Source organism: Crotalus tigris, unplaced genomic scaffold (assembly GCF_016545835.1).
Source record: "Crotalus tigris isolate CLP2741 ecotype Arizona unplaced genomic scaffold, ASM1654583v1 scf7180000018371.15429387391:27106975, whole genome shotgun sequence".
NCBI lineage: Eukaryota > Metazoa > Chordata > Lepidosauria > Squamata > Viperidae > Crotalus > Crotalus tigris.
The window spans coordinates 19,783,693-19,809,619 of NW_024096970.1; the positions used below are offsets into that span (position 1 = coordinate 19,783,693).

At 37.1% G+C, this 25,927-nt stretch overlaps 1 protein-coding gene across 1 annotated transcript; it reads right to left on the reverse strand.

Moving 5' to 3' along the window:
- Positions 1 to 821: 821 nt before the first annotated feature.
- Positions 822 to 25,896, reverse strand: LRRC74A (leucine rich repeat containing 74A). The gene is made up of 14 exons (XM_039351651.1): positions 25,718 to 25,896; positions 23,798 to 23,911; positions 23,024 to 23,199; positions 22,335 to 22,442; positions 20,624 to 20,720; positions 16,682 to 16,731; positions 15,027 to 15,108; positions 14,711 to 14,796; positions 13,992 to 14,186; positions 8,595 to 8,690; positions 6,198 to 6,341; positions 3,499 to 3,606; positions 1,222 to 1,307; positions 822 to 1,091 (listed from the first exon to the last, which is right to left on the reverse strand). Exons 1-14 carry the CDS (start codon positions 25,752 to 25,754, stop codon positions 998 to 1,000), a joined length of 1,473 nt encoding a protein of 490 aa, XP_039207585.1. The 5' UTR covers positions 25,755 to 25,896; the 3' UTR covers positions 822 to 997.
- Positions 25,897 to 25,927: the final 31 nt, after the last annotated feature.

A 25,927-nucleotide genomic window follows, 5' to 3' on the forward strand; every position in this document is an offset into this window, starting at 1 on the left:
TTGCCTCCTCCTTTTCCTTTTTAGAGGCGTTATGTGGGATTAAATCTAGTAGCTGTCAGAAGGTCTGATATCTGGATAAAAAAATAAATGTGCAGAATTGCTTCCTTCTGGGAATTTTTACAACAGAGTTGATTAAATATAAGCACAGAGTTGATTAAATATAAAGGAATAATAAGGCTGCGTATATCAACAAGTACTTTTGTCTTCCCAAAAAAAAAAAAAAGCTTACTCAGAAGAGTAAAATTACAATTTTTCAAAGAGTCCTAAAAATACTTCAATCAGATGGGAAATCTACAAATGGTTTTTAATATACTGCCAATAGATAATTTTAATGAAATGTTTATGCCTTTGTTACCTATTCTGAAATATTGAGACAGAGTGAGCTACACTTCTGAAGTCATTAATTGGGCAATTATTTCAGTAGGCCCATTTTCTCTTTTCAGAGGATATTTAAACATCCCAAGAAAAAAGCTCTCAGTAGAAAATTATACAGTATTGTTTTTTTTTGTCAGATTGCTGTTTAACATTGTATTTTATTTTGTAATGGTTCATTTCTATGTTATTATCAATGCCGTGAGCTGCTTAGAATGTCACAAAGTATAGGTGGAATGTAAATATATAAATTTTAAATATATAAATGAAATCAATGTAACAAAAAGATGTTCAAAAATGGGGAAAAATTCAGTTGGGAAACTCATGCTGTTTCCCACAGCTAATATCTAGAGAATTTTCAATGCAATTTCTTGAGTCTGGCATCTCTAGATGAGTTGGCCAGAATTTTCTAAGACTTGACTCTGGCCTGCTTCCTCCTTCTTGCTTTTTTCACTGCCCTTCACAAATACCATTAATTATAGCTTCCTCTTTTGGGTGTATAGAAACCAGCTTCTGTTACAATACATTTTATTGTCTAAACTTAAGCTGTGAATATTCAATTGCCTCTCTGCCTCTAGCACTTCTTACTCTGCCCAAAACACGTTTCTTAGCTTCCTGCCAGCACTCAGGACCATCTTTCGGCCTCATTATTTTCCTCATCCTCCTCCTCTTCCTCATTTTCCTTGGATTTCTTTACTGGCTCCTCAGTTCTATAGTGACTAATTTGAAAATGAGAAAAAAAAAACAGTAGGGTTAATAATAAAGTAATTTTGCTGAACTTCTATGTAACACCCTTTCTCTTTTTTAAAAATAAAAAATATGTTTAATGTAATAGCATATAGCACTCACCCGTAGTCCACGTAGCCTGTTCTGTTGGGATCCAATTTGTGTACCAAGTCTACAATTTGCATTCGTTTCAGGGGAATCTTGGATTGCTTTAGATACAAGAATATAATTATTGCATAGATCTTGGTTACCATTACAGTGGGCAGTAGCCCTTAGATGACATTGAGTGGACCACAAACTGAAGCAAGATCAGATCTGAGTATGATGAGAACCATCATGGAAAACTACAATTGTAGGCTAGACTAAGAAGTTGAAAATACAGTCTGGAAAAAAGCAGTGGCCAACTACTTCATTTTCACTGCTAAAATTATGTAGTCATTAGGAGCAGAGTTCCATTTGAGAAATCTCAGAAAGTGGAAACACATAACCAATCTTGGCTGATTTAAGTAGAGTGATGGTTGAAGTAAATGTGGCCAGATCTGAATAATACTCGGAGGGAGTTCTAAGTAGTGTTCAAAAGGTATAAATTAGCCTTGGAAATTGTAAAACTTCCCAGAAGAAAGCAAAGGCAACAAACATACCTAATACTCCTTTCTGCTCTTATTTTCCCCACAATAACAACATCTTATATTGCTGGCAGTTTGGGATGGGAGTTTTGTCATCCAATTATACTTTCCCCCCAGACTACTTACAACAGAAGGCAGAAAACCCAACCCTACTCATATTAGATCCTATATTTCCATATCAATGACCATAATTGAATTGGATGTACCATTTTAGCACTCAATCTCAGTTTTAGCCACTACTCAGTAATATGTTAGCACATCCCTCTTTGAGCTGTAGCTGTTTCTATCAGACTTTTTGAAAGTTCTCATAAATCCACCATTCTTGTAACGAAGTTGTTGGAACAGATTCTTCCTTACATATCTCACTTTTTTCCTCACAGCATTTTTTCTTTCCCGTGTAAGCCATCAAGGGTTCCTTAGCAAACTGAGCAGCCATAGAAATCGAATGAATGAATGATTTTCTGTATCATCAGCATAAGGAAGAAAAGTCTGTATCAATACTAAATATTGTGAAGGCAGTGTGTAAAATCTTAAATGTACCATATATGTAAGAATTTTTTTTCAGCTCAAATCTTATCATGTGAAGTTGAAAATGTTTGTTTGTTGAAGGTATTTGGCTTTGAGATTTATTGGCAAATATCAATATTTACTGAGTTTCAGATTTATCTTGGCACATTGTAGTGAGTGAGGAAGATGTTCTTGACAGAGATATGCAAGTTTTGTTGTCAAGGCAACAAGAAGTAAAATATTTGTAGAGTCTAGGATGTCCTGATAACATTTGGATTTGCAAGAATTTTTTATAATAGCTAAACTCAATATAATTAGTTTTAGCCTTCCAGTGGAGTTGATTTCCTGGTCTAGTCTACCTCATGCAGTTGACACACATGTTTTTCTTTGAGATCTATTTGGTCAACTGTGGCTGCTCAATTAAAGTACTGCTGAAAATCTTGGTACCATATCGCCCATATCAGAAATGGGCAACATAAGGCAACTAAATTCTATATTTTCTTGAGCACTTTGTGGCCCTCAAAATCTTTAAAATTCATGCCATCAACATCTGACAAGTGTTGAATAAAAATAATGTAATTTTTTTTCTTTCTTTCTGGGAAAAACAAACAGCTGTGATAGAACTAAGGCAAGAAGCTTTGCTCAATTATTTCTTTTTAAAAAACAAATAAATAAAACCTTCCTCATTCCTCTAATGGAGAAAAGGACTAATCATTCCAGCTATCTCCATAGTCATGTCATCTGCAGCCTCTGGCCCTTGGCCAACCAAAAATTTGGAGATGGGAAAGGGAATGCAGATTCCAACCACAAAAGCAATAAAATTGCCAGTTCTGATCACCACTATAGTTTTATGTCTATTTATTTATTTCATTGGGTATCCCTGCCTATATTATTATTAATACAAATAATTCAAGGTGGCAAATATATCCAACACACCTTCCTTCTCCTATTTTCCCCCATAACAACAACCCTGTGAGGTGGATTGGGCTGAGAGAGAGTGACTGGCCCAAAATCACTCAGCTGGCTTTCATGGTTAAGGCAGGACTTGACTTGAACTCAAGATCTCTCACTTTCTATCTGGATGCCTTAACCACTAGACCAAAGTGGCTCTCTGCTTCATGCCTGTTTATCTGTCTTGGTTTTCAGATGTGGATGAGTTGGGAGTTGTAGTGGTAAAAAGCTGGAACACTCTAATGAATTTTAAATTCCCACGGATCTTTTGGGATAACTGTAAAAGTCAGAAGAATTTTTCATTTTGAAACATTACCAGCATCATGGCTTTCCGAAACTCTGCCACAGGAATTTTCATTTCACCATATTTATCCATACTCCTAAAAAAGTCCCAAGGCTTCAGCTTGTTGGCATCTAAATAGTTCTGGGGATAAAAGAAAAAAAAAAAGAAGAGAATGAGACTGCAAGTTCAGTATTTTAAACCACTTCCCCAGGATGGCATCAAGTGTCTTTGGGTAAATCTGCCACAACATCCGCTTCTGCAGTTCTAACATAAAGGCTAAGCTTTCTATTGCTGAAATGCAACATGCATCCCCTAGATAGGGCTCTTTGATGAGGTGGTTGTGAATTTTTCTGCTTTTTAACTGTCAATTCTTAAACAGTGATTAAACTTTCAATTTCAGAAAATATAACATTGCTTTGCCAAAACTATAATTTCCTCTTTATAACTGAATCACTTTCCTTAAGCCAAACTTATGATCTCCAAGCTTTCTCTTAGTTTTAATGCTTCTCAGCCCTGCCATTCCGGAACTGCCAGCTGCAGGCTCAAAAACCTCATTAGGCTGCTTAAGGAATGGGTCTCCTGAGGGACTCCTTCATATGGATATATCTCTTTTTGGTAGCACATTCATCAAATTTCTACTCTGATTGCAAATCCCTTTCTTTAGAACACAATGGGCAATAAGTGGCCAAGGATTACTGAATTGTAACTTCCACCATCCATTAAAAGAAGCCATTTGGCTAGGATTAATGAGAACTGAAGTTCAATCACAGCTGGAGATTCATGCTGGTAATCCTTGTTTAGCGACCACAGCAGCTTGGTCATTTATCCAAGCAACTGCTAAGTGAAACATCACAATTTTACAATCTTACTTTAGCTTCTCTTTGCTTTACATGCTTGCGAAGGCTGTAAATTCAAAGGTTGCAATTTCTTTTTATCCTCATTATAACTACAGTTGACTCTACAAGGCAGACACTAAATGAGGAATATCTGTACATCTATGTGCTATACAGTCATTTGCAGTACAAAGTGGGTAACATGATGCTGTGTCATTGTGGTTTGGCAGTAGAACAACAGAAAGGCTTTCCTTCTATACTATCTTCCCAAGTGCAAATGTAATTATTAGTTGATTGAAATTGTTATTTAAAGCTAAAGAAGTTTAACTTTCGTAGTGCTAGCACTTTTGGTACATAATGCTTTTTTTTTTTCCCAGAGAATTCTATCTGGGAGGGTCCTTGGTGCTCTCCGAGTTGGTTGTTTTCTTGCAGACATTTCATTACCCAAACTAGTTAACAGTATTGGTGCGCTGATGATGTTAACTTGTTAGGGTAATGAAATGTCTGCAAGAAAATAACCAAACTCAAAGAGCACCAGGGATCTCTCATTTTAATCCTGAGCTACAAATATTCTCCTTTATTGGTAATTCTATCTGGCCAACACTGTTTCCTGTTTTACATGTAGCTTTAAAATATGTTAGTTCAGCAGGCAATTAAGGAGCACATCAGAGGCATTGGGCAGCAGGAGGGCAAATAATAAAAGCAGTGTCACAACATCATGACATGTTTTGCCTTCTTTCATTTGTACACTGTGACATTCCACATGCTTATGGAAAGGGCAGAGTCTGCCTCATAAGAGCAATTTTTTAAAAATAAAAGATTCAGATCCTGCAGATACTCCTGGGACACATCCTGGTTATTATTCCATTAGGGGCTGTTTCCAGCTGTTCCATTTAAAAATAATACATTTTGATTTTAATATAATACATTTTAGTTTGCTGGCTTGGGTAGTATAATTAATATGGGCTTTATTAATGCTGTAATGTCTGCTGTGCTAGGGTTCTATAGATGAGGCTGGCAACCAGCCAACAAGGCTATTTAGTCTCTATATAGAGAGGCTATCAAAGTAGTAGGAAGAGATTTCTCCAATCTGTTAAAAACATATTCAAATGGATTGCAAAAATTTAGAATAGAATAGACCCTTTCATTTCAGTACTGATCCATATGCCACACAGGAATTAAGACCAGACAAAAGCATCTGGCCTTCACTAATTTGGAGGGAGCTTAGGTACTTATGAAAGAAGTGTTCAGAGAAATTGAGATAAAGCTTAATATTCTCAGAAACCTGGCAAATTCTAACAATTCTGAGGGCATATCTGTTTCTATGACTGTATCTTTGTATACATATATGTGTATGGAAGCTAGAGTGGTATAATGGTTAAGAGTCTTAAGCTGGTTAGGAGTGAGGAAATCCAGGTTCATGTCTTTCCTTAAGCATGGAAGACACCTGAGTGACTTTGGGCCAGTCACTCTCTATCAACATGGGAAATTGCAAAATAACTGTCTATCAACTCACACTGCACCTTCCTGAATGATTATGATCCATAATCTTCAAGGAAGAGACCTTATCCTGCAGTAGTTGATTCAGGTTGTACGCAACACAAAATATCCACTGATTAGTAAAGGGTGAACAGATTTTAAAAACTATGCATTTATTTTTAAAACTTGGTTCCAAGTACTGGAGCAATATGCAGCTAATCCACTGCTGTGTCTTTCATTGATACAAGGTTTTTGAATGACAAAGCATTAATCCAGGTGCATTGCAGGGGGAAAGGGGAATTGGCCACAGCATTTTCTAAGCTTTGTATTATTGGAAGACATGAAAGCTCAACAAAGACACAATATTCTGAATAGAAGCCTAAAATATATCTCAGGTAAGGGACTGACCATTACACTTACCTGAATCAGCTTCATAGCGTCTACCGGATGCTCAATGTTCCTCACAATATGGCCTCCAATTCCTCCATAGACGATATCCAGTTCAGGCCGTACTTCACAGACAAGATCTAACAGCTTGATGAAGCCTTCATTTACAAGCACATTCTAAAGTAGAGCCAAGAACAGGATAACAGGGGCTTGGGCTTAGAAATAAGGGAACCTCTCGCTCACTTTTAAGTCCATTTACTGAATTAGCCCCTAAAACCATTTCAATGAGTCATTCTAGGTACAGTTGGATGGCTGTATCGCTGTGCTATTCTCCAGTCTGAGTCTGAAGAAAAGTATGCTGGCAACTCTCCCTCCCCCAATTCTGCCCAGGAATGAGGCCAGCAAATGGTGATATGCTTAGAGGAGAGGTTCCCAACCCGGGATGCTCGCACCCCCCCGGGGAGGTGAGACGATATTCCAGGGGGTGCAAAAATGGGTTTTCAAAATTATAGTGTATATGCATAATTTGTTGGTGTTATTTTGAACTTTTGTAAGGGATGCGAGAATATATCAGAAGCGTTCTAGGGGTGCAGGGTATAGAAAAGGTTGGGAGCTGCCAGCTTAGAGTATCAATAGAAAAAAAAAAGGTAGATTCCCCACTTTCATTTTGTCCCACCAAGCATTCATCCTCTGTCAAGAAAAACAAGCAGCAATCGCTTCCTTTAAGATGTGGCAGGACAGGGTCATATAAGCATAAGCAGGAGCCTGCTGCATTGGGATAGCCACTTTTGAAGCTACCCAAGTGACAGGTTGTACGTGTAGAAGCAGAGCTCTGAACACAAGTCTAGTACTACATTTATGTCTTAAAATAGTCTGACTCACCAGCCACAAATAGGGAGAGAGGGCAGGAGGAAAACAAAAGGCACTCTCACCTCAACATGTGTCCTTCTGCCTGGCCTGTGATCCCCTGACTGGCTTCTTTTTGGACACAGGTTTTGGACACAAATAGGCAAAATGGCACTGCCTGCATCCCTTCATAATCAACATTAGGGCTACCCAAATCCCTTTGTTGGCATACACTGATGAAAACCTACAATGCCCTCAGGACCACAAGAACCAGCAACACAGATACTAGAACTTGGATCACTTTAGATGCTTCAGTGCAGAATAGAGCTGTCTTCTCCTCAGAGAATACTAATCCTGTTTTCTAAATAGCAACATTTATACACCCAATGATCTTTCAAAAAAGCATTCAATGCATGCACCTATGGAGCCTGGGTAAGATCTGACAAGTGTTTCAGATATCCACAACAGAGGCCAGTACCAACAGTAGAGATCCTATTCCTAACCACATTGTCAGTCAATTATCTATGAATCGTCCTGGATCAAGTAGATGGTATAAACTGTATTAGAAGAGAGCACATCTTTCTTTAAAAGCTGAGATCAATGTTGAGCTTAAAGATGAGCTTAGGGAAATATCAGAAACACTGAGCATATAAAAACAGTTACCAGAATCTGTTCTTGGTACTGTCAGGGAAACTTTAAGATGAGCTCTTCTGACAGAAAAAGCATTTTCTGTTTTTCAAACGGTGCACCCGATACTCAGGGTTCTGTAATTTGGAAATCTACGTATATGCCATCAGTTTTCATAACTGATTCAGCCTCTTTTTCCTGTTTTGCACCAAATATTCTGCTTTGCCAGTCACAGGGAGCTTTATTGGGTCTTTCATACAAATGTGCTTGCTAGCATATTCTTTTGAGCAAAATGGCATGCATTTCCAAACAAATATGCCTGAGGTCATTACTCTCAAAAGTAAGGTTTTATGTCTCTCTTTTTGAAGTTCACTTGGTATGTATGCAATGAACTGCTCTTTTAATACACAATCCATTTCAAGATGCACTTCAGTTTTCTTTACTTAACTCAGGAAGCTCAAAATCCATCAAGCTAATAGTCCTCTGGTTATTCATATATGGGCTGTATTGGAAAAGAGCTAAAATTGTTCATGAAAGGCTTTAAGAAGATTTCAATATTATCAAATGTTAGGACTCTATTAGTATGACAGTGTGATTTGTTTGACACGCATGATGCATTTTAACTATGTTCTTAATAATTGTGTGTATGAGAGAGGGAGAGGGAGAGAGAGAGAATTTTTTTGAAAATGTTTGTTGGCCCTATGGGTTCCCCTAAAAATCTAACAAGAAAGAGGAATCTGATAGATGCTAATGCTATGAAGTATCCCATCTAATGTTTAGCTTGCACAGAGAATACAATATACTATAAATATCTTATGCTATAAGATATAATGCTGTAAATCTTTATTTCTCTTAGCAAAGTCCAGGGTATGTGGCAACCTTTCATTTACCAACAATTGGTTTTGTGCACATAGCAATATGTATTTCTTAACTTTCCCTCTCCTAATTCATTCTTACTGAGATGTTGATTTCTTCTATTCTGGATTTTGAATTCTTCCTGATTGACATGAGAAGAGCAATAGCGCCTTCTACTGTGAGGAGATTCTGGGACATCTGTGAGGAAAATAAACTATCATTTGGATCCTGAAATAATACACAATAAATTATTTTGTTCCTGGAGCTTTAAAAAAACCCTGCACCTAGATCTGCAGATGTGACTCTGTTCTAATTTTGACATATATTTGTTGCATGATTTTATACAATGCATAAACTCATGAGGAACATTCTTTTTTATATATAACAAATTTTATTGGTTTTTTAACTTTTACAACGGAATGCTCAAGAAACACCGTGGTGGTTAGGTGGTCAATCATCCAAAAACAAAATCATATAATAGCTCAAGTAAATACATTAAATGTTCCCTCACTATTTCCCTCAAATGATATAGCCTATTTAACATAATCCATTTCTAGATTACATATCTATAAATCCTAATCCTGTTTTGAGCTTTATTAATTTACAATTACCATAGTCCAATTTAACCTTAGATAAATGTATTATCACTTCGGGTATCCCTTTTAAAATACTAATCCAGATATATTCTAATTCATAATCTCATAAACCATTGATTTTATCACAGATCTCTCTTATTACTTCAAATAGCATTTAAATCTCATTCAAATAATTATCATATCTAAAAAAGAACACACCTATTACACAAAACATCATCTTAATAACTTAACACACTCAGTTGTTAAAGCTATCTGAATTTCTAAAAGCCTCTTTCATATTCTTATTCTCATTCCATTATGAAATAATTTTCATACAAATAAACATATTATTCAAGAAAATACATTCTTACTCTGTTTAACACATATATTCTAATAATCACAAATTTTCAACTCTAAATCTTAATCCTTAAATCAGTCCATATTTCTCAAAACCTTTTTAATCCATTACATATAATTTTAAATTTCTCTTTTTAGTCTTATTCTGGCTTTCTTCCTATGCCAAGAAGGCTTCCATAACAAAGCCTCTATTTCAGCAAATAGATCTCCCATTATTGCTTGTAATATCATTTGGGTCATTAAAAGACCTCCCATCCTCTGTTTTTGATGCCTGGTGGATAAAACAAACATGTCCAATTTTATAATTAATTGTTGATTATCAAGGTTGTCATAATTCTCCAACAGTTGTAATTTCAAGTCCATTTCTGTTAGTTTTGCAATTGTAGATAGCTTAGTTACAATCTTTTTTGGTCATCCAAAGTCTCCATAGGTTGTATGTAAATTAATTCTTCTTCTATTGCTTTTTGGTCTGTAGAATGATCAAGTAGAGTCTGAAGGTCAGTTTGTAAATTCACAGTAAAATTTCTGTTTATTATTTCTGCAGTTCTCTCTCTTATTTGGAAACATACTTCTTCAATAGCTTCATAATTTTTTTGCAGTATGAGTTTACAGTTGAGTTGTGAGTATGATTTCTCCATTTAAATAGTAACACAAACAAAAAACAGTTACAATTAAATTTCTCCACAAGATGTCCTCAGTAAACTATGAAAGTCTCTTCCAGACATCAAGAATGAGATTAGCAAAGTCAGAACTATGGAGTCTCTTTTCCAGCTTCTCATAGAGTTGTTGTTTTTTTTTCAAACAATAAAGATTTATCCCTTTAAAAAAGTAAGTCCAAGACATAGGAAGACACTATTCTCCAGCTTAGAAGTTATAATAATAAAGTTTTATGACAAGGTTTTTTCCAGGGCCCCCAAGTAGCCAAAAGTAAAAATAGTCAATAAGAAGTTGTTTCCTTTGTTATGGAAAGCTCTTTTCCCCAGATAAACAAAGGCAGATCTTTCAAAGCAGGGAAGTAATTCCAAAAGGCTTTTGACAGGAGAGTAGTTAGGCAGAAAGAGAGAGGGAAAAATCTCATCCACAATGGTTTCTTAATGCTTAGATGTTCTTTTGACTTTCAGTTGGAACAGCTAAATAATTGGCCATGTTACTGGCCGATCTTTCTCTCCGTCAGCCCTGAGGAGCTACCTTGGACCGCGGAAGGAGCTGCCTCCTCCCCCCACAATCAACGAGAGTCCTCCTCATCGGTAGTCACCCCTCCAGGGTGACATTTCGACCCGATTAAGGGTCTACTGGCAGAGGAAAAGCAGGTAACGAAGAGAGAGAGCCTCTTCGTGTGCCTACAGCCACTGCAACCCAAACCGGAAGTCCATGAGCAACATTCTTGATCTATAAAATGGAAATAACAGTGATCAGTAGCTTTTAAAGAAGTACAATGCATTGCTCAGTCATTGCCTCGCATTGACAGTCCAATTAGAGAAAAGGATTTTTAACAAGGATATCTGGGAGGCTAGAGAAAAAGGAACAGGGTACAGCTGCCTGAAAGAACTGTTGATTTTGTTCAGCACAGTCAAATAACATCATTGTTCATTGTTTTTAACTCTGAACAGATTTCTATGATGCTGCATCAAAAGCAACAATGGTTTCCTCTGCACTCATTTCCTTTTTGACAACTTTTTTTGGGCAGTAACCACTTCTTTATAAGAATGTTAATTTATGATAAGATATTGAAGCATTTTACATTTTTTAAATGTGCTAAATATATTATTATTTTACCATATGGCAGCAGCTGGCCAAATTTAGGTGGGCTAGAAAGCTAACACAGGTCAAGGAGTGGTAGTAGTGCAAGCACTATAACAAGTGTAGCGGGGCTGTCTGAGAGTGTTTGCAGGAGCTTGGTTGGGAAGGGAGAGATTGGGACAGCTGCTGCTGGCTTTGGGTGTGGCCGGCATGAGCGGAAGGAAAGATAAAAAAGGGAAGAAAAGGAAAGGGCCGGGGTGGTGGCTGTTGCAGTTCATCAGGTGAAGGTAAAGGGACTGGAAGTTTTATTTGTTTTTCTTTGTAACAAGGATATTTTAAACAGAGGCTAGAGCAGTGGTTCTCAATCTTTTTAATGCCGTGACCCCAACTGGTTGTAAGTCGAGGACTACCCAACCAGTCGTAAGTCGAGGACTTTCCCTATCCGGGAGCGCCACACATGCCTGGTGCTGCCCCCTGTGCCGGCCGAAGCGTAGCTGGCAAGTGGCAGAGACGGCGCAGGGCGACCACCGGCTGGGCCACCAGCTGGCTCAGCCCAAGGGAGGTAAAGCACCCGCCAGGCCCCACGTGCGCCAGCAACTCTCCCTGCGCCTGCCAGCCTCCCACCTCCCACCCCTGGCCCTCTTTCACTTACATTTTTAGTAGTTGCTCAGCAGGGAGGGGTGGAAGCTTCCAGACAGCTTGCCTTCGCTGCAGAAAACTTGCAGCACCGTTTGCAGACTGGGGCTTTTGGTGGGCTCAGCAGGGCAGAGACAGCCTGGACAATTCCTATTGGCTTTTGAAAGCCAATAGAATTAGACTCTATTCAAGAGAGTCTATTCTATTGGCTTTTAAAAGCCAATAGAATAAAAGGGAGTAGCACAGCTAAGGAAAAGGGGAAAAAACTGCATTGTTTGGCGACCCCTGTGAAATGGTCATTCGACCCCAAATGGGGTCGCAACCCACAGGTTGAGAACCACTGGGCTAGAGGGAGGGAGAGAGTGGAGTTTTATTGCTTCCTTCATAAGGAGGATATCCCAAATGGAGGCAAGAGAGAGATTGTGTGGAGAGGAGTTGGCAGAGGCTCCTAGCCTCAGATTTTAACAATAAAGATAAAGGGGGGGGAGGGCTTTAACGCTGAAACCTGACTGAAGAAGAAGGAACAGAAGGAGAGGAGAGATGGTGGTGGCTATTGTTGCTGTGAAGCCTGGAGGCTATTTGGACTGTGACTATTGCTGCTGGTACAGGTTTTAAGACATTGTGGGGGAGTTGCCCTGGGGGACGAGCTATTGCTACAGCACACTGACTGTTGTTGTTTCTATTACTGTCTGGATCCGGGGTTTTCCTCCATCCCACTTGACTCTGAACGATCGCTGAGGAATCTTTTATTCCTGCTGCTTTACCGGCCTTGCACTGTTGGATATCATCATAGCATTGACTATTGTGACTGGTTATTTTCGTTCCTGGAAGCCCCTCCTTGATGACAAGAGCCTACTACCTACTAATTCTGCATGGGCTCCGGCTGGAAGAGACATCTTATCAACCCTTAGAGAACACTACTGCAGGGCTAGACAAAGGGAGACGGGGCTGGGAGGGCCTGGTTTTTGGCAGCCTCTGGAGAGGTAACGCTACACAAGCATACACATTATACCATAATCTATGCTTACTTATGGAGGAATGCAACTGTGTTTATTACATTTCTATTGCTTATATTGCTGACATAAATCTCAAACAAGGAGTAGACAAATACTACAGATAGTCCTCATTTAGTGATCACAACTGGGATCAGCAACTTGGTCACTAAGTGATATAGTTGCTATTTGGAAAATCATTGGATTACTACTGTGCTTACAATTTTACTTCAGCTTTTCTCTTTCCCCCATCCCACTCCCCTGCCCTTTGGAATGCTCACCTTGACCACTGGATAATAAGCAAGAAGGGTATTAATATTTGTATTTACATTCACAGGATAAGAAGGGAGAGAGTAAACAGGCACACAATGGAGAATACAAATGGAAAGAAATGTATGCATTCCTTTTGATGTATATTGCTCACAAAAATAAAGGGAACACAAACGTATAGGATCCTATATGTTCGTATTCCCTTTATTTTTTTGAGCAGTATATATTCTCCATTGTGTACTTGCTTACTCTCTTGTTATCCCTTCTTCTCCAATCTTTCTGCTCTGCAGGGGAGAAAATTGGTTAGGCACAGGACAGATTGCTTAAAGAGATCACTTGTTGGAGTGAAGAAAAAAAGAATAAAAAACAGGTGGCATCAGTCAATGTGTACTAATTAACTGTAATGGCAAACATGTGACAGGAAGTGACACTGCAATGATCATAAATCCCCACCATGATCACAAAGTTATTTTGCCAGCAGCATCATAACTTTGAATGGTTGTTGCACAAGGCAGTCAGTAAGCAAGATCTACCTACAGTATAGTTAGGGATTTCTTTGTTTGCGTGATCAGTTACAAACTAATCTCAGACAAAAGCTGCAAGAATAACCATTTTCAGCCCTTAAATTTATAAGCAAAATAGTATGGGAATGCCATGGTCACTCAAACATTTTCCTCTGATAGATCTTTCTTGCAGCTCTATGTTTCTTATCCTCTTTGCTATTTCAACTGATTTGAAGTCAATCTCTGCAGCCCTGAAGTCTAGAAACAGGAAAACATAAGAACAAAACTTGGGATTTTTTTTCAGATTCTACAGTGAACTGCATAACTTTATCAGTGCTTTGTAGACAGGTGCTCACCCAGGGCCATAAAACTGGCAGCCTGAGAGTTCATCTGACTAGTAGGCCAGCTCAGAAAATGGCATCCTACCTTTAAGATTCTAAGGCTCCCATTCATTTCTAATCCTTTGCATAGCTTTATTGCCCCTTCATTGTTGATATGGTTGTTGCTGATATCCAGTTCAATGAGCACAGAGTTGACTTTGAGAGCTTCTCCAAGGGCAAAAGCTCCTTCATTCCCAAAGCCGTTCCAGGAAAGGTTCAGTATCTTCAATGATCCATTAGTCTCCAGGAGAAAAAAAAGAGTAGAACCAACTTTTATTTGTGACTCTATGTATATTTTTAAAAAATATTTTAATCTTTAAACTATTTTCAGTTCTGGAATCAGAAATGAAATCAATTTGGATGAAGAGAACGCTGACTATGTTTAACATCAACAAGTATATAATGTGAAGGCCTTGCTTTCCCAACACTTTTTCTTTCACACAGAGACCAACAAGACAACTTTGAGAATCACAGTTGGCCTAAGATGTGTAGAATCTCCTGCTAGTATTCCAACTGATATTGATAAACTGCATAGTAGCTGCAGTGATTCAAGGCTGAGTCTGCCTCTTAAATTTCCCACAATGCCACCAAATTCTTGATACTCCTGTTTTCAAATATTTAAGATTCTTTGTGAATAAGAGTCTCTGCTTGCTGCTATCTTGACATAGGCTTTTGTCCTTGTTGCTTCGGTATCATACTCAACCTGGCCTTGCTCAAGGCCTTCAACTCAAGACACCTAAAGCAGATACTCCAACAGATTCTCACCTTGAGACCAGCACTCAGGGCTGTCGCGCCCTTCAGCCGCAGATGATTCCAGCTCAGATTCAAAATCTCCAGTGATTCATTGTTGGCTGAATAAAAGATGCACAGACACTTATATATGCTGTATGGGCATTTTTGCAAGATTTATTTATTTATTATATGCTGCCCATATACATTTAATAAACTAGTTGTGGGTTTTGGATAGTTTCTAGATGTCTATCGCTTGTGGAATATGAAGATCCTTGATGGCCTTGATATCTGACTCAGTAATATTACCATCTGGCACATCTCCTCCCTTAAGTTGGGAAACAAAACTTACCTAGTACCTGTCCAAATAGCTCTCCAGCTTTCTCAGTAAACTCATTGTAACTGAGGTCCAGCTCTATCACTCTGTAATTAGCCTGTGGAAAGATTGGTGCAGAGACCTGTAGACTCAGTTGTTGTCTTCCATTAAGCACTTGCCTTAAAACAAGGGTCCCTTTGCTCACAAATGTTTGTGATATGTGACACTCTGCTTTTCCAAAGCATCAATAGTAATGTTTCCAAGATAGTGTCGTATATGCATTTATCTACTTTAAAATGTGTACATGGAATACCATGTTGACCTAATACCATCTCAAATATGTTATTTTTATATTTCCTCTGCATCTCTACTGGTGGAAGGCCAGCATATAATTAGTTATCCAGTCTTGAAGTAGCAATTTCGTGTCTTCAGAATAAAACCACTCTGGTTTATTCTTCAAGAGACCTGATTGATAGGAAACTACAGCATGCTGAAAATTATACTCAGTGGTAGAATATAGTTCAAACAAACAGTCAATTTCAGTGCATACCTCCTCCTTATTTTTGACTCTGATTAGGGCTTCCCTCAGAGAAGGTAAAAAGAAGTTCAAAGTTATTAAAGAATGATTAAAAAAGAAATTTTATTAAAGAGGTATGCATTTTTCTGTGGATATCTCAAATAGAGACTTGAAGAAAGTACAGCCCTTCTACCCAAGAGACCAAGTCTGATCACAATTTGAGAGAAAAAGATCATTTAGATCAGTGGTACTCAACCTTTCTAATGCCGCGACCCCATTATACAGTTCCCCATGTTGTGGTGACCCCCAACCTCTTATACATCACCGGGTACCAGGGGCGTGGCCAAAGAAAAGGGGGAAAATGGCGGACAGCCTTGTTTGGCGACTCCCGTGAAATGGTTGTTCGACCCCAAATGGGGTCCCGACCCACAGGTTGAGAACCACTGATTTAGATGTTTCTTATTTTACAGTATTTGTAAGCCTCTTCAATCCCAAGACTCTGAATAACATGTTTAAATTAAAATAAATATTAACCAAAATTATAACAACAAAAAGTACATCTGAATAATATTCAAAATACATAATCACATAAAACCCAAGCTGTGAATTTACAGTCATTCAGCTAGGACCAAAACCTCAGTAAAATAAAAAAAAAAAGATTTAAATCTATTTCTAGCATTTAGCAGGGAACTTTCCTGGGCTAGAAGTGAATTGGACAGGCGGATTCAGTTTTACCAAGGTTTTGCCTGATGTACTCAAGTACTGCACTGTTTAGAGCTTTAAAGTTAATAACCAGCACTTTACATTGTGCACAGAAGTCTGCAGTAACCAATGCAGATGATTTTATCCCCTTTAATGTTTACTATGAGCTCTTTACTGCCAGAATGCAATGCTATTACTTCAGAATTAGTCCTTCCTGTACTGAATGAGCAACTGAGGGTGTTGCATGCAGAAGCTTGCTGCACTTGTAGACAAGAGGTGTTTCCCAAATATGGCCTTGTGCCATGATTGGGGATGACTGGAGTTGTAATTCACCACATCTAAAGTTTGAGAAGCTTGCTTTAAAAGCTCCAGCTAGTTTGGGGAATTCTTTTTATTATTTTACTATTTTTATACTTAAATGCTTCCTTCTTTATTTCAGATGCCCAGTTGTCCCCTTTAGCAAGATACTCACAATTAAGGATTCAGAAAAATAAGGTGCTGCCTCGTCTCTAAAATCATTTCCTAAAGACAAAGAAAAAGAGCTGCTAAAAAATTGGAGGTAAGTCAATTGCTTAGTCAGTTTCTGCCATTTGCAAAGGCTACTTGTAAAATTCATACACAGTACACAGATCTCATATAATACACCTATATGATGCGTGGAAAACTCAATTTCATTTTTTTAAAAAATGGAAATGGTCGGACTTCCGGTGGATTTTGCGCGCGCGATGGCAGCTACTTTGTAGCCGTCCTCCTGGGTAAGTGTAAGAACCGCTATGAACAGCAGACATCAGCTGTTCAGCGGTTCAAAATCCCCCTCCCGGGCAAAGGGGGGGGATAGAGAGTGTCTGAATAGTGGTAGAGCCTCTTTTGCACCCCCCAAGTTTTTTTTGGGGGGTGAAAGGAGTGCTCCCACGGAGTTCAGACTTGTCTCCGCTTCCCAGCTGTTTTTGTCCTCAGGGACAAAACGAGCCGCTGCAAACACCTCCGTGCTTAAAGAGAACTGGTGAGTTTTTTTTTTTTTTTTAAAACGGACAGAGCTGAGTAGAGGATTTAGTTTTTGCTTTCTTTGACTTATTTGGATTTTAAGTTTTAAGACTTGTTTCTATTTTTATTCTCTCTTTTTATTTTTCTTTCTTTGTTGAAAGGGAAAGTAAAATGGCGATCGGCAAATCCTCGGTGTTTTTTTTTCTGGAAGTTAGAATGCTGACCGGCAGGCTTTTTGGTGTTTCTCTTTCTTTCCTTTCCCTTTCTCTTTTTATTTCCTTATGATTGGAATGGTTGTTTTTGGTATCTCTAAGTATTTTTTTTGGAACGGACTTTTTCTATTTAATTATTTTTTTTTCTTCTCCCTTTTTTTTTTCTCTTTGAACTCTCTTCTTTTTATTGTAATGACCCTTTTTTGAAGGACTTTTTTCTGTTTAATTTTTGTAATTTTTAAGAAGGAGTAAAGCTTTTTTTTAATTCCTTTTCTCTTTTTTTTCTTCCCTTTTTTTCTTTTTATTATAACTCTTTGGAGGGAGTTATGATTTTTGAAGGAATTTTTATAATTTTTTAAGAAGGACTAAAGGTTTTTCTTTAAGATGGCTCCAAAGCGTCCAGGGATTTCTACAGCTTCTAAATCAACAGTTTCACCCTCTTCTGGGGGTCAGCTAATAACTATGAAGGATTTGCAAGACATGATGGGAGATGTTATAATTCAAATTAGGGCAGAAATGAAAAAGATTTTAGAGGAAAACAATAAGATCTTGAGACAAGATTTTGTTTTGGCTTTAGAAGGTGTTGCTTCTGTTCTTGAAAAGGTGAACTCCCATGTGGAAGAGGTAGCTGAAAAAGTGGACATAATGGAGGGGAAAATTGAAAGTATGGAAAAAGAAATGGAAAATGAGATTCTTATGCTTCAATATGGACAAATGGAATATGCCTTAAGAATTAGAGGCCTGGGAGAGTCTTTGCAAGGAGATCTGAAAGAGATGGTTGCAAAGGACTTTGCATTGATTTTGAATAAAGAAAAAGAGGGAATACTTAGTGAAATTGAAAAATTATTTAGGGTTAACTCTGTGGTGGCAGCACAGAAGAATCTGCCAAGAGATGTGGTAATTTACTTTGGTAAAAGATCTTTACGCAATGAAATTGTGCAAGCCTATTATAAGAAGAGATTTCAAATTGCTTCACAAGATGTTATAATTTTTAAGGAGATCCCATCTAAAATTTTAAGAAGAAGAAAGGAGTTTGCTTTTCTAGCAAATGAACTTAAAAAGAGAAAAATTTTATTCAGATGGGATGTTCCGACTGGAATGGTGGTGAATTACCTGGGGACATGTTATAGACTTAATACTGTTTCTCAAGCAAAAGACTTTTATACTTCGGTCCTGGGGGTATGTGCATCGCCATCTACTAAGTTTAAAGCTTTGGAAGAAAAGAATGTAGAATCACAGTTTGAAGAGCCTATATTTATGAAAACTGGAGAATCTTTGTGTGAGAGGCCTCAACAAGTCCAGGTTGAGGAGCAGAAGACAACTTGTGCAGTATACAATTCCAAAGAAAAGCAGCAACAGAAGAAGGTTAAGGAAGTTTCATACTCAGTGGTTTCTGAATCTCTGGGAGATGTTAGACCTACAAAGTCTTTCGAGCAATCTTTAAGGGTGGAATTGCTGCCTGAAATGGAAATTGGGAAATCTCAGTTTGAGGGGCATCAACAAGAGAGGAACGGGCAGAGGATAACTTGTACAACTTACAATTGTAAAGACCAATACAAGGAGGAATTCAAGGAACCCTTATTGGCTTCGGAGTCGATGGGAGATTCAGGAATTTTGGAGCAGTCTCCTAAGGCAGAACTTGCAGCATTTCTTACGAGTTTGATACAAGAATGGAGAAGGGAAATGGAAGAATGGAAGAATGGAGAATGGAAAAAACTGGAATGTGAATAATTAATAATACTAATATAATTGAGACTGATAAGGATGCAGTTTCTTACGGATGGAATTTGTTATTGGTGAAGATTGAAATGTTTAATGTATTTATTAATTTTGTTGTTTTAAGTTTTGAACCTTTAATGATAATATTGTTTAAATTTATGTTTTGAAGGGATTATAATTTGCTTATTTTAGTGAGGGGATTCTAATGTTTTAAATTTTAAGTAATGTTTAAATTTGTGTTTTGAAGGGAGTATAACTTGTTCAAGTTTTAAGTATGCTTAAATTTGGTTTTTAAATATTATTAATATTTTTAAGAGAAAATAATTTGTTTAATTAAATGTTTAGATTTGTTTAGGAAAGAAAGTAATGTTTAAATTTGTGGTTTTGGAGGGAGTTTATATAGAATGATGATTGTATTTAGATTTGTTTAGGATTTAAAAGTGTTTCTAGTTTTTAAATATTATTATTAATATTTTTAAGAGAAAATAATTTGTTTAATTAAATGTGCTTAGATTTGTTTAGGACTTATAGGTTTTTTAAGTTTTTTTCTTTTTGGATAGGAGAGAAGATTATGAAGATTGAAGGAAATATGTACTTACTTTAAGTTCTTTAAGAGTATTTAGCTTTAATGGTATAACAAAGATTTGTATGTTTATTTTTTCGTTTTAGGATAAAGAAAGAGGGAGAAATTAGATTTTATATTATAGATATAGATATTCAAAGAAAGTAATGTTTAAATTTGTGTTTTGGGAGGGAGCTTATATAGAATGATGATTGTATTTAAATTTGTTTAGGTTTTAAAAGTGTTTTAAGTTTTTTTTTTAATTAAGCCTGTACTCAGCTCTGGGAAGTCCAGGGGAGGGTTTGGGAGGTTGGGAAGGGGGGGGGTGAGGTAGGGGGGGTATGGGAAGGGGATTTGTTTTTGTAAAATGTAAAAATTTTCAATAAAAAAAAATGCAAATGGTCTTTATTTTGGAAAAGAAGAGCATTTGATTTAATAATTCAAGAACTGGGTATTATCTAAAATTAGGAAACAATTCATTCCAACAGGGCTTCAAACTGTTAGCCTTATAAAGAGATAAAAAGCTTTAACAATAACAAGAAAGCAGGTTATCAAATCTTGGAGTTTTAGATACTATAAAATTTCAGGCAAGACTTTTTTCATCCTCTTGATAATATATGAAGTTACTCATGTTTGGATTTGTGTGGCCAAGATGGGGATTGTAATCCTAAACTACATTTAGGGTTCAACTTGTATAATCAGAAAGGAAGTATATGTTGGCACTTGTCATGCAGCAAACCTATGAAGGATCACAAGCTTCTCACCTGTGATTTACAGACCCCAAAGGTGCAGATCTGGGGCAAACAATTATTATGTATATAGTCCCCAATCCTTGGATCTTTCAATAGATCTTTCTAAGAGCAAATGCCACATTCTGTAAAGCTGATACCTGAATTTTGCTCTGTTGCATCATTCTGCCTTTCTTGAAGAAACCTACCTGCAAGTCTAATGGACCGGATATTAGAAATATTATGGTAAAACATCCTGCAGATAGCTTCAGCTCCATCTTTGTTGAGGTGATTATGGGAAATATTCTAAAAAGAAGAAGAAAAACTTATAGAGAAGAGTTAAAAAAAATAGGATGATGCCCTTAGCAGTATTTGAGCAACTAGATATTTGTGAATTCCTATAGAATGACACAGTCCATGTTATCCAAAGTGGTATGTCAGTCAGAATTTAACTAGCAAGATTTTACTCTGCTCCAAATATTTTCATTTTCAAATGTCTATATGTATATTTACACATAATTTAATATACCTGCATTTAGCCAAGTGCCATTTCATTGCTGTGAAAGCTTTGAGTAAAGACTACCAAAAGACAGATTAAAAAAAAAAAGAGGAATCAGCCACAAAAATATACTTTCCCAAGTTTTCCCCATCAACATGAGAACGGAAGGGTTGAAGGCACATCTTAGAGTCAAAGAACACTTGAAGAAGGCTGTGAAACCTGATTGCCCAAGCCCAACTAAATGGCTTAAAACTCAGAGTTGATCAAATTTCCATGTAGACGTAATAGTTAAATTGATTGTACCCAAAGTAGTCTAGGCCAGGCAATTACATTTACATTTAGTTCATACTATTTAAATCTTTTCTGTAATGATGTCTTACACAAATGGCATAACTGCTGCATGTGATGTAACTTGCAATTTAATAAATAATCAGGGATAATAAAGCCTTCACCCCAATTAGTCCATTACACTGTTTCTTTATGCAGCCACAAATACATAGACACTTAATTTTTGTAAATAATATATTCATTTACAGATAAATATTCATATCTAGCAATGAATGCTTTTCTCAGTTAATAGATTATTGTGGAAGTATTATACAAAACACTGACTGCTTCATCAATTTTTCCTGCATCTCATATAACTTTCTAAAAGATAATGTACAGTATGTGCTAATGCCTATAGCCATTAAGTGTATCTCTATTATTATTGTACTGAAGACCATTTTCTGGGGTCTACAACTGGAAGCAAGTGGAAGAAACTGGACCAATTTTATCAATACAAAATTTGCCCCCCCACCCACCTACCCACCAAGAATGCATCAAACTATTCAGCAGCCATTCATTACCCTTTATTTTCTACTGAATTCTGAAAAGGCAAAGTGATGAATCTGAGATATTAAGAAGACATTCTAGTAATGTTGTCAATACAATCACTGGGTCTGTTTATTCAGCCTTTATATAAGGAGAGCAAATTGTAGACAATTGGGGGGGGGAGAATGGATTATAAGAAGAATTTAACACTTTTCTCCTTGCTGTCATAGTTGCTAATTTCATAATTTACAAAACACATATGCAACTTTTTATTGATAAATAAGAATATAATAGTTATAATACTACTGAACCTGTAGGTTCTACCACAAATATTTTAGAATGAAATAGTTGTTCAGCATTCCATTAGTTCCTACTGTCCCATTAAACATTCAAGTTTAATAGCAACTTTTGCATTTTCACAAGGACAACGCTCAGGCTTTGGGGATTGCGTGGGACACTAGCATATAGCAGGGTCAAATAAGTAAAGACTGTGAAGCTCAAGCACATCCAGAAAATCATGAAATAGCCTGGCATATTAGCCAAGCATAATTCTACAGTGCAGTACAAGAGAGTTTCCTTTGTTGTCCTATGAGGGAAACACAGAATACCATCTCTTGGATGTAGCAGTTCTCTCGCAACATCTGTACTAAGTATGTAGTTCCTTCAGCCAGAATCCAGTTATCCTCTAGCTCCAGGCGAGTGATGGTTGTGTTGGACTACAAAATGAAGAATTCAAAAAGGAAAAAAAATGCTGACATTTAGTAACATTAATTTACAAATAATGTAAATTATGGGCAAAACTAGAAGTGCCCATAACAATTCATGTTGCTATATTCTGGAGCATAAGCAGCTTCTAGATAACCAGAAGGGCAGTCATAGATCACACTCAATGTATTCACAGTGAGAATCTTTAGCCAATAATGCTGTATATCTTAAACATGAAAACAAATATTTAGCTCTGAGTTTTTTCTTGTGTCTATGTAGCAGACATTAAAGCTAGTATGTCAAATCTTTACATCTCTTGCAGATCATCCTCTCTTTACCACCAGTTGGTGGTTTAATTTTAAACTCAGTTATAGTTAAAATGCTTAAAAGATGGAAGGAAGGAAGGAAGGAAGGAAGGAAGGAAGGAAGGAAGGAAGGAAGGAAGGAAGGAAGGAAGAAGGTTCGTGGAAATTGCCAGTTTTACCATATGTTTAAATTAATCTATCAGTATTATAGGGTGACCCTTTAATCCTTCTTCCCCAAACTGGGAAAACAGTGTTGAAGTGCAATAGCATCAGGTAAAAGTGCTTACAACCAAAGCAATAGCAATGGCTTTGGTTCCCTTTGGTCCAAGACCATGATGGTTGAGATTCATAACAGGCTCTTCCATGTTCCGCATGAAGTATGAGACAGGAATCACTCCCACCAGTTTGCATGCCTCTCTATACAGGTCTGCACCCTTTATAGTTGTAAATGAGCGCTCAGCATCTGCAAAGGATAAGTATATAGACAACAATGCATACTCTAGTTCAATACAGAAAAAACAAATTAAGCCCTGTCAAGGGCTTCACAAGACAATTATTAAAGAGAATTGAACTAGTGAGCCTTGACATACCTATGCATGCAATACGTTAAAAACTCCTTATATACACCTCCCTCCCCCTATTTTCCCCACAACAATAACCTTGAGAGGTGAGGTGAAGTGGCCCAATGTCACCCAGCTTGATTTCATGGCTAAGGTAGGATTGGAACTCAGTCTTTTGCTTTCTAGCCAGGTCCTTTAATTACTAGGCCAAACTGGCTCTTTAATTATGTGTAATGAGGTAATGAAGTGCTATTAGGGTTGCATTATTTCAAATCAATGTTAGATTTATGAATTCATTTTGATTGGGTTGATCCTACCTAATGGTGTTGACAAGACTACCGTATGATCCATCTATATCTTCTTTTGAGTTGGTGAACTACAGTGCAAACAATCTCTTTAAGTAAGCAACAGAAGCCCTGTGTTAAGGTGAGCATTTTGGGGAACTTTCACAAGTTGAGAAGTAGGGAATATTTGTATGAAAGACAGAAGGGGAATATTCACCTTCAATTGAAAGATCTGTGTCGGAACTGTCTTCTCTTTTCTCTTCTGCTACCTCAGAGGCATCAGCAACTGATAAAGTCTCCACATATGTGCTGTGTTCTGATATCTCACTACCTGCAACCAAATTAATTACTTTCTGTATGAATAGAAGGTTCTTGAGATATTGAATACACAGCATGCTATCCAGAAAATCTATTAACAAACTTCAGACACCCTTAAACAGCTGTTCATTTTTTTCCCTTTTGAATTTCTTTGCCCAGTTGTACATAACATTCATGAAAAATCTGTTACAAGTCAATGGATGTTGTCTATGGTCGGAGTCAGAAGAGGTAACCACAAATAGTCATTTGAAGTTATCCCCCTCACCACTTGCAGTGCTGGTTCAAAAGGATACCATTGCTAGTTTCAAAGGACACCATGCTAAGGCTAATGAAAAGTTCTGTTTTCTCAATTATTTCCTTCTGTTAGCCAAGTTAGATTCCCCACTGTTTATTGATCTTTTGCCTAAAATTACGCCATTCCCTTTTCTAGTGTTCCTTTCCTACCATTGATTGAAAGACCATAATAGTAATCTCCTGTGACAATTGGAAAACAATTTGTGTGCTGGGTTCTCCTTCAATGAAGTGAAATTGTTTGAATACTAGTGTGCACAAGGACTGGAAACAAGATTTTAGATGCCATTAGACATGATACCACTTTTCTCACTCCCAAGTCGTAATTTATTGTACTATTAAATAGAAGCAAAAAGCTTCTTTTAATAAAGTCAAAATCATACAAGGGCCTCAGGTAATATTGTTATTAAATCTGATATTTGTATTCTGATTTTTCAGTTATCCTTGGAGGGTGGGTATGCAGGAAATTTGTCTCTTCCCTCCACTCATTGGGTTACCAATTTGTAGCTTTGGGCCCTTCTTAAGTGTTACTTAATATTCAAAACTGACATGAGATCCATAGCTCTAGATATGTGTGAAAAGAAAGAAAGCTGGCCATAGCCATTGACAGAGCTCTAGTTTCCCTGGATGAGTTCTCAGTGTTGAACAAGAAACCATCCAACAGCTGTCTTTGCCTATCATGGGATAATAATTTGTGAATAACGAGCAGTATTAGTACTATTCAAACCATAGTTAGGATTTCCAATTAAGATACATAAAACTTCAACTCTTTCTTGATATCAAATGGTTTTCCAGATTTTTGTAGCCAAGATTGGAGAGGCTTTAGATCTTAGATACGCTTTTAAGATAGGCAATATTTGTTATCCAGGCTATTTCTTAAAGCCCCTGGATTCAGGCCACACAAACATTTTGTTATAATAGTTAAGAAGCTAATGTTTTGCACTCACAGACTACATTTAATCTAATAGGACTGTGTGGATGGTAATGTCACTAGACATGGCAGGGAACGAAAGGATTAAGGAAATACAGTAAGAAGGTTCTCAGGAAGTTTACCATATATATTTTGCTTATCAATTACATTTTAAAAATACTGATTATTATGTAGCTGAATTCCAGAGTGCAACCTCTATGGAACTCACATGCATTGAGTAAGCTTCTGTTATCTCATTAATGCAACAGATATAATTCCATTTGTAATAATAGTATTGTTTTATTCTTTGGGGCCTGGGGATAGGCTTTTTATTATTGGCTGCTCAATCAAGATGCAGTTGTTCACATTTATTTATTATAGTAAATGTAAATTAAGTAATCTACTTAGTTTTTTGTTTCTTGCTGAAAATAATTGCAATGGCAGTTTTCTTCATTTCTGAATTTATAGTTCTGGTTACTAACCCATTTTACACTCATGCAAAAACATCAATGTCCATTTCCCCTTTTTGGATCTCACATGTATAGAGTCAACATTGCACAGTTATGACATTTGCTAAAAGTTGAAGGACGTTCTTTAAGGCATCTGCTACAATCTCACCTTCCTCCTCCTCCTCCAAAAAGTGTAAAAAGTCCATGTTATTGCTGAGAGATCAGATAATCTGTTGATTCTTCTTTACTGTATTTTTGTGATAGTTTCCTTTCCTTCAGGCCCTTCTAAAGCAGAACCTTTACTGGACCCATCCAATAACTACTATGAATCACAGAAAGGTTCGTGTCTTAAAATGTCAGGTGGCAATGGAGCATCCCA

Coding starts and splice junctions, on each gene's coding strand:
- LRRC74A (XM_039351651.1), bottom strand. CDS start 25,754: ATGGACTTTTTACACTTTTTGGAGGAGGAGGAGGAAG. Junction 15,109..16,681: donor ATTTTTCTGAATCCTTAATT/GTGAGTATCTTG, acceptor ATCTTTCCACAG/GCTAATTACAGAGTGATAGA. Junction 1,092..1,221: donor ACAGGCTACGTGGACTACGG/GTGAGTGCTATA, acceptor TTTTCAAATTAG/TCACTATAGAACTGAGGAGC.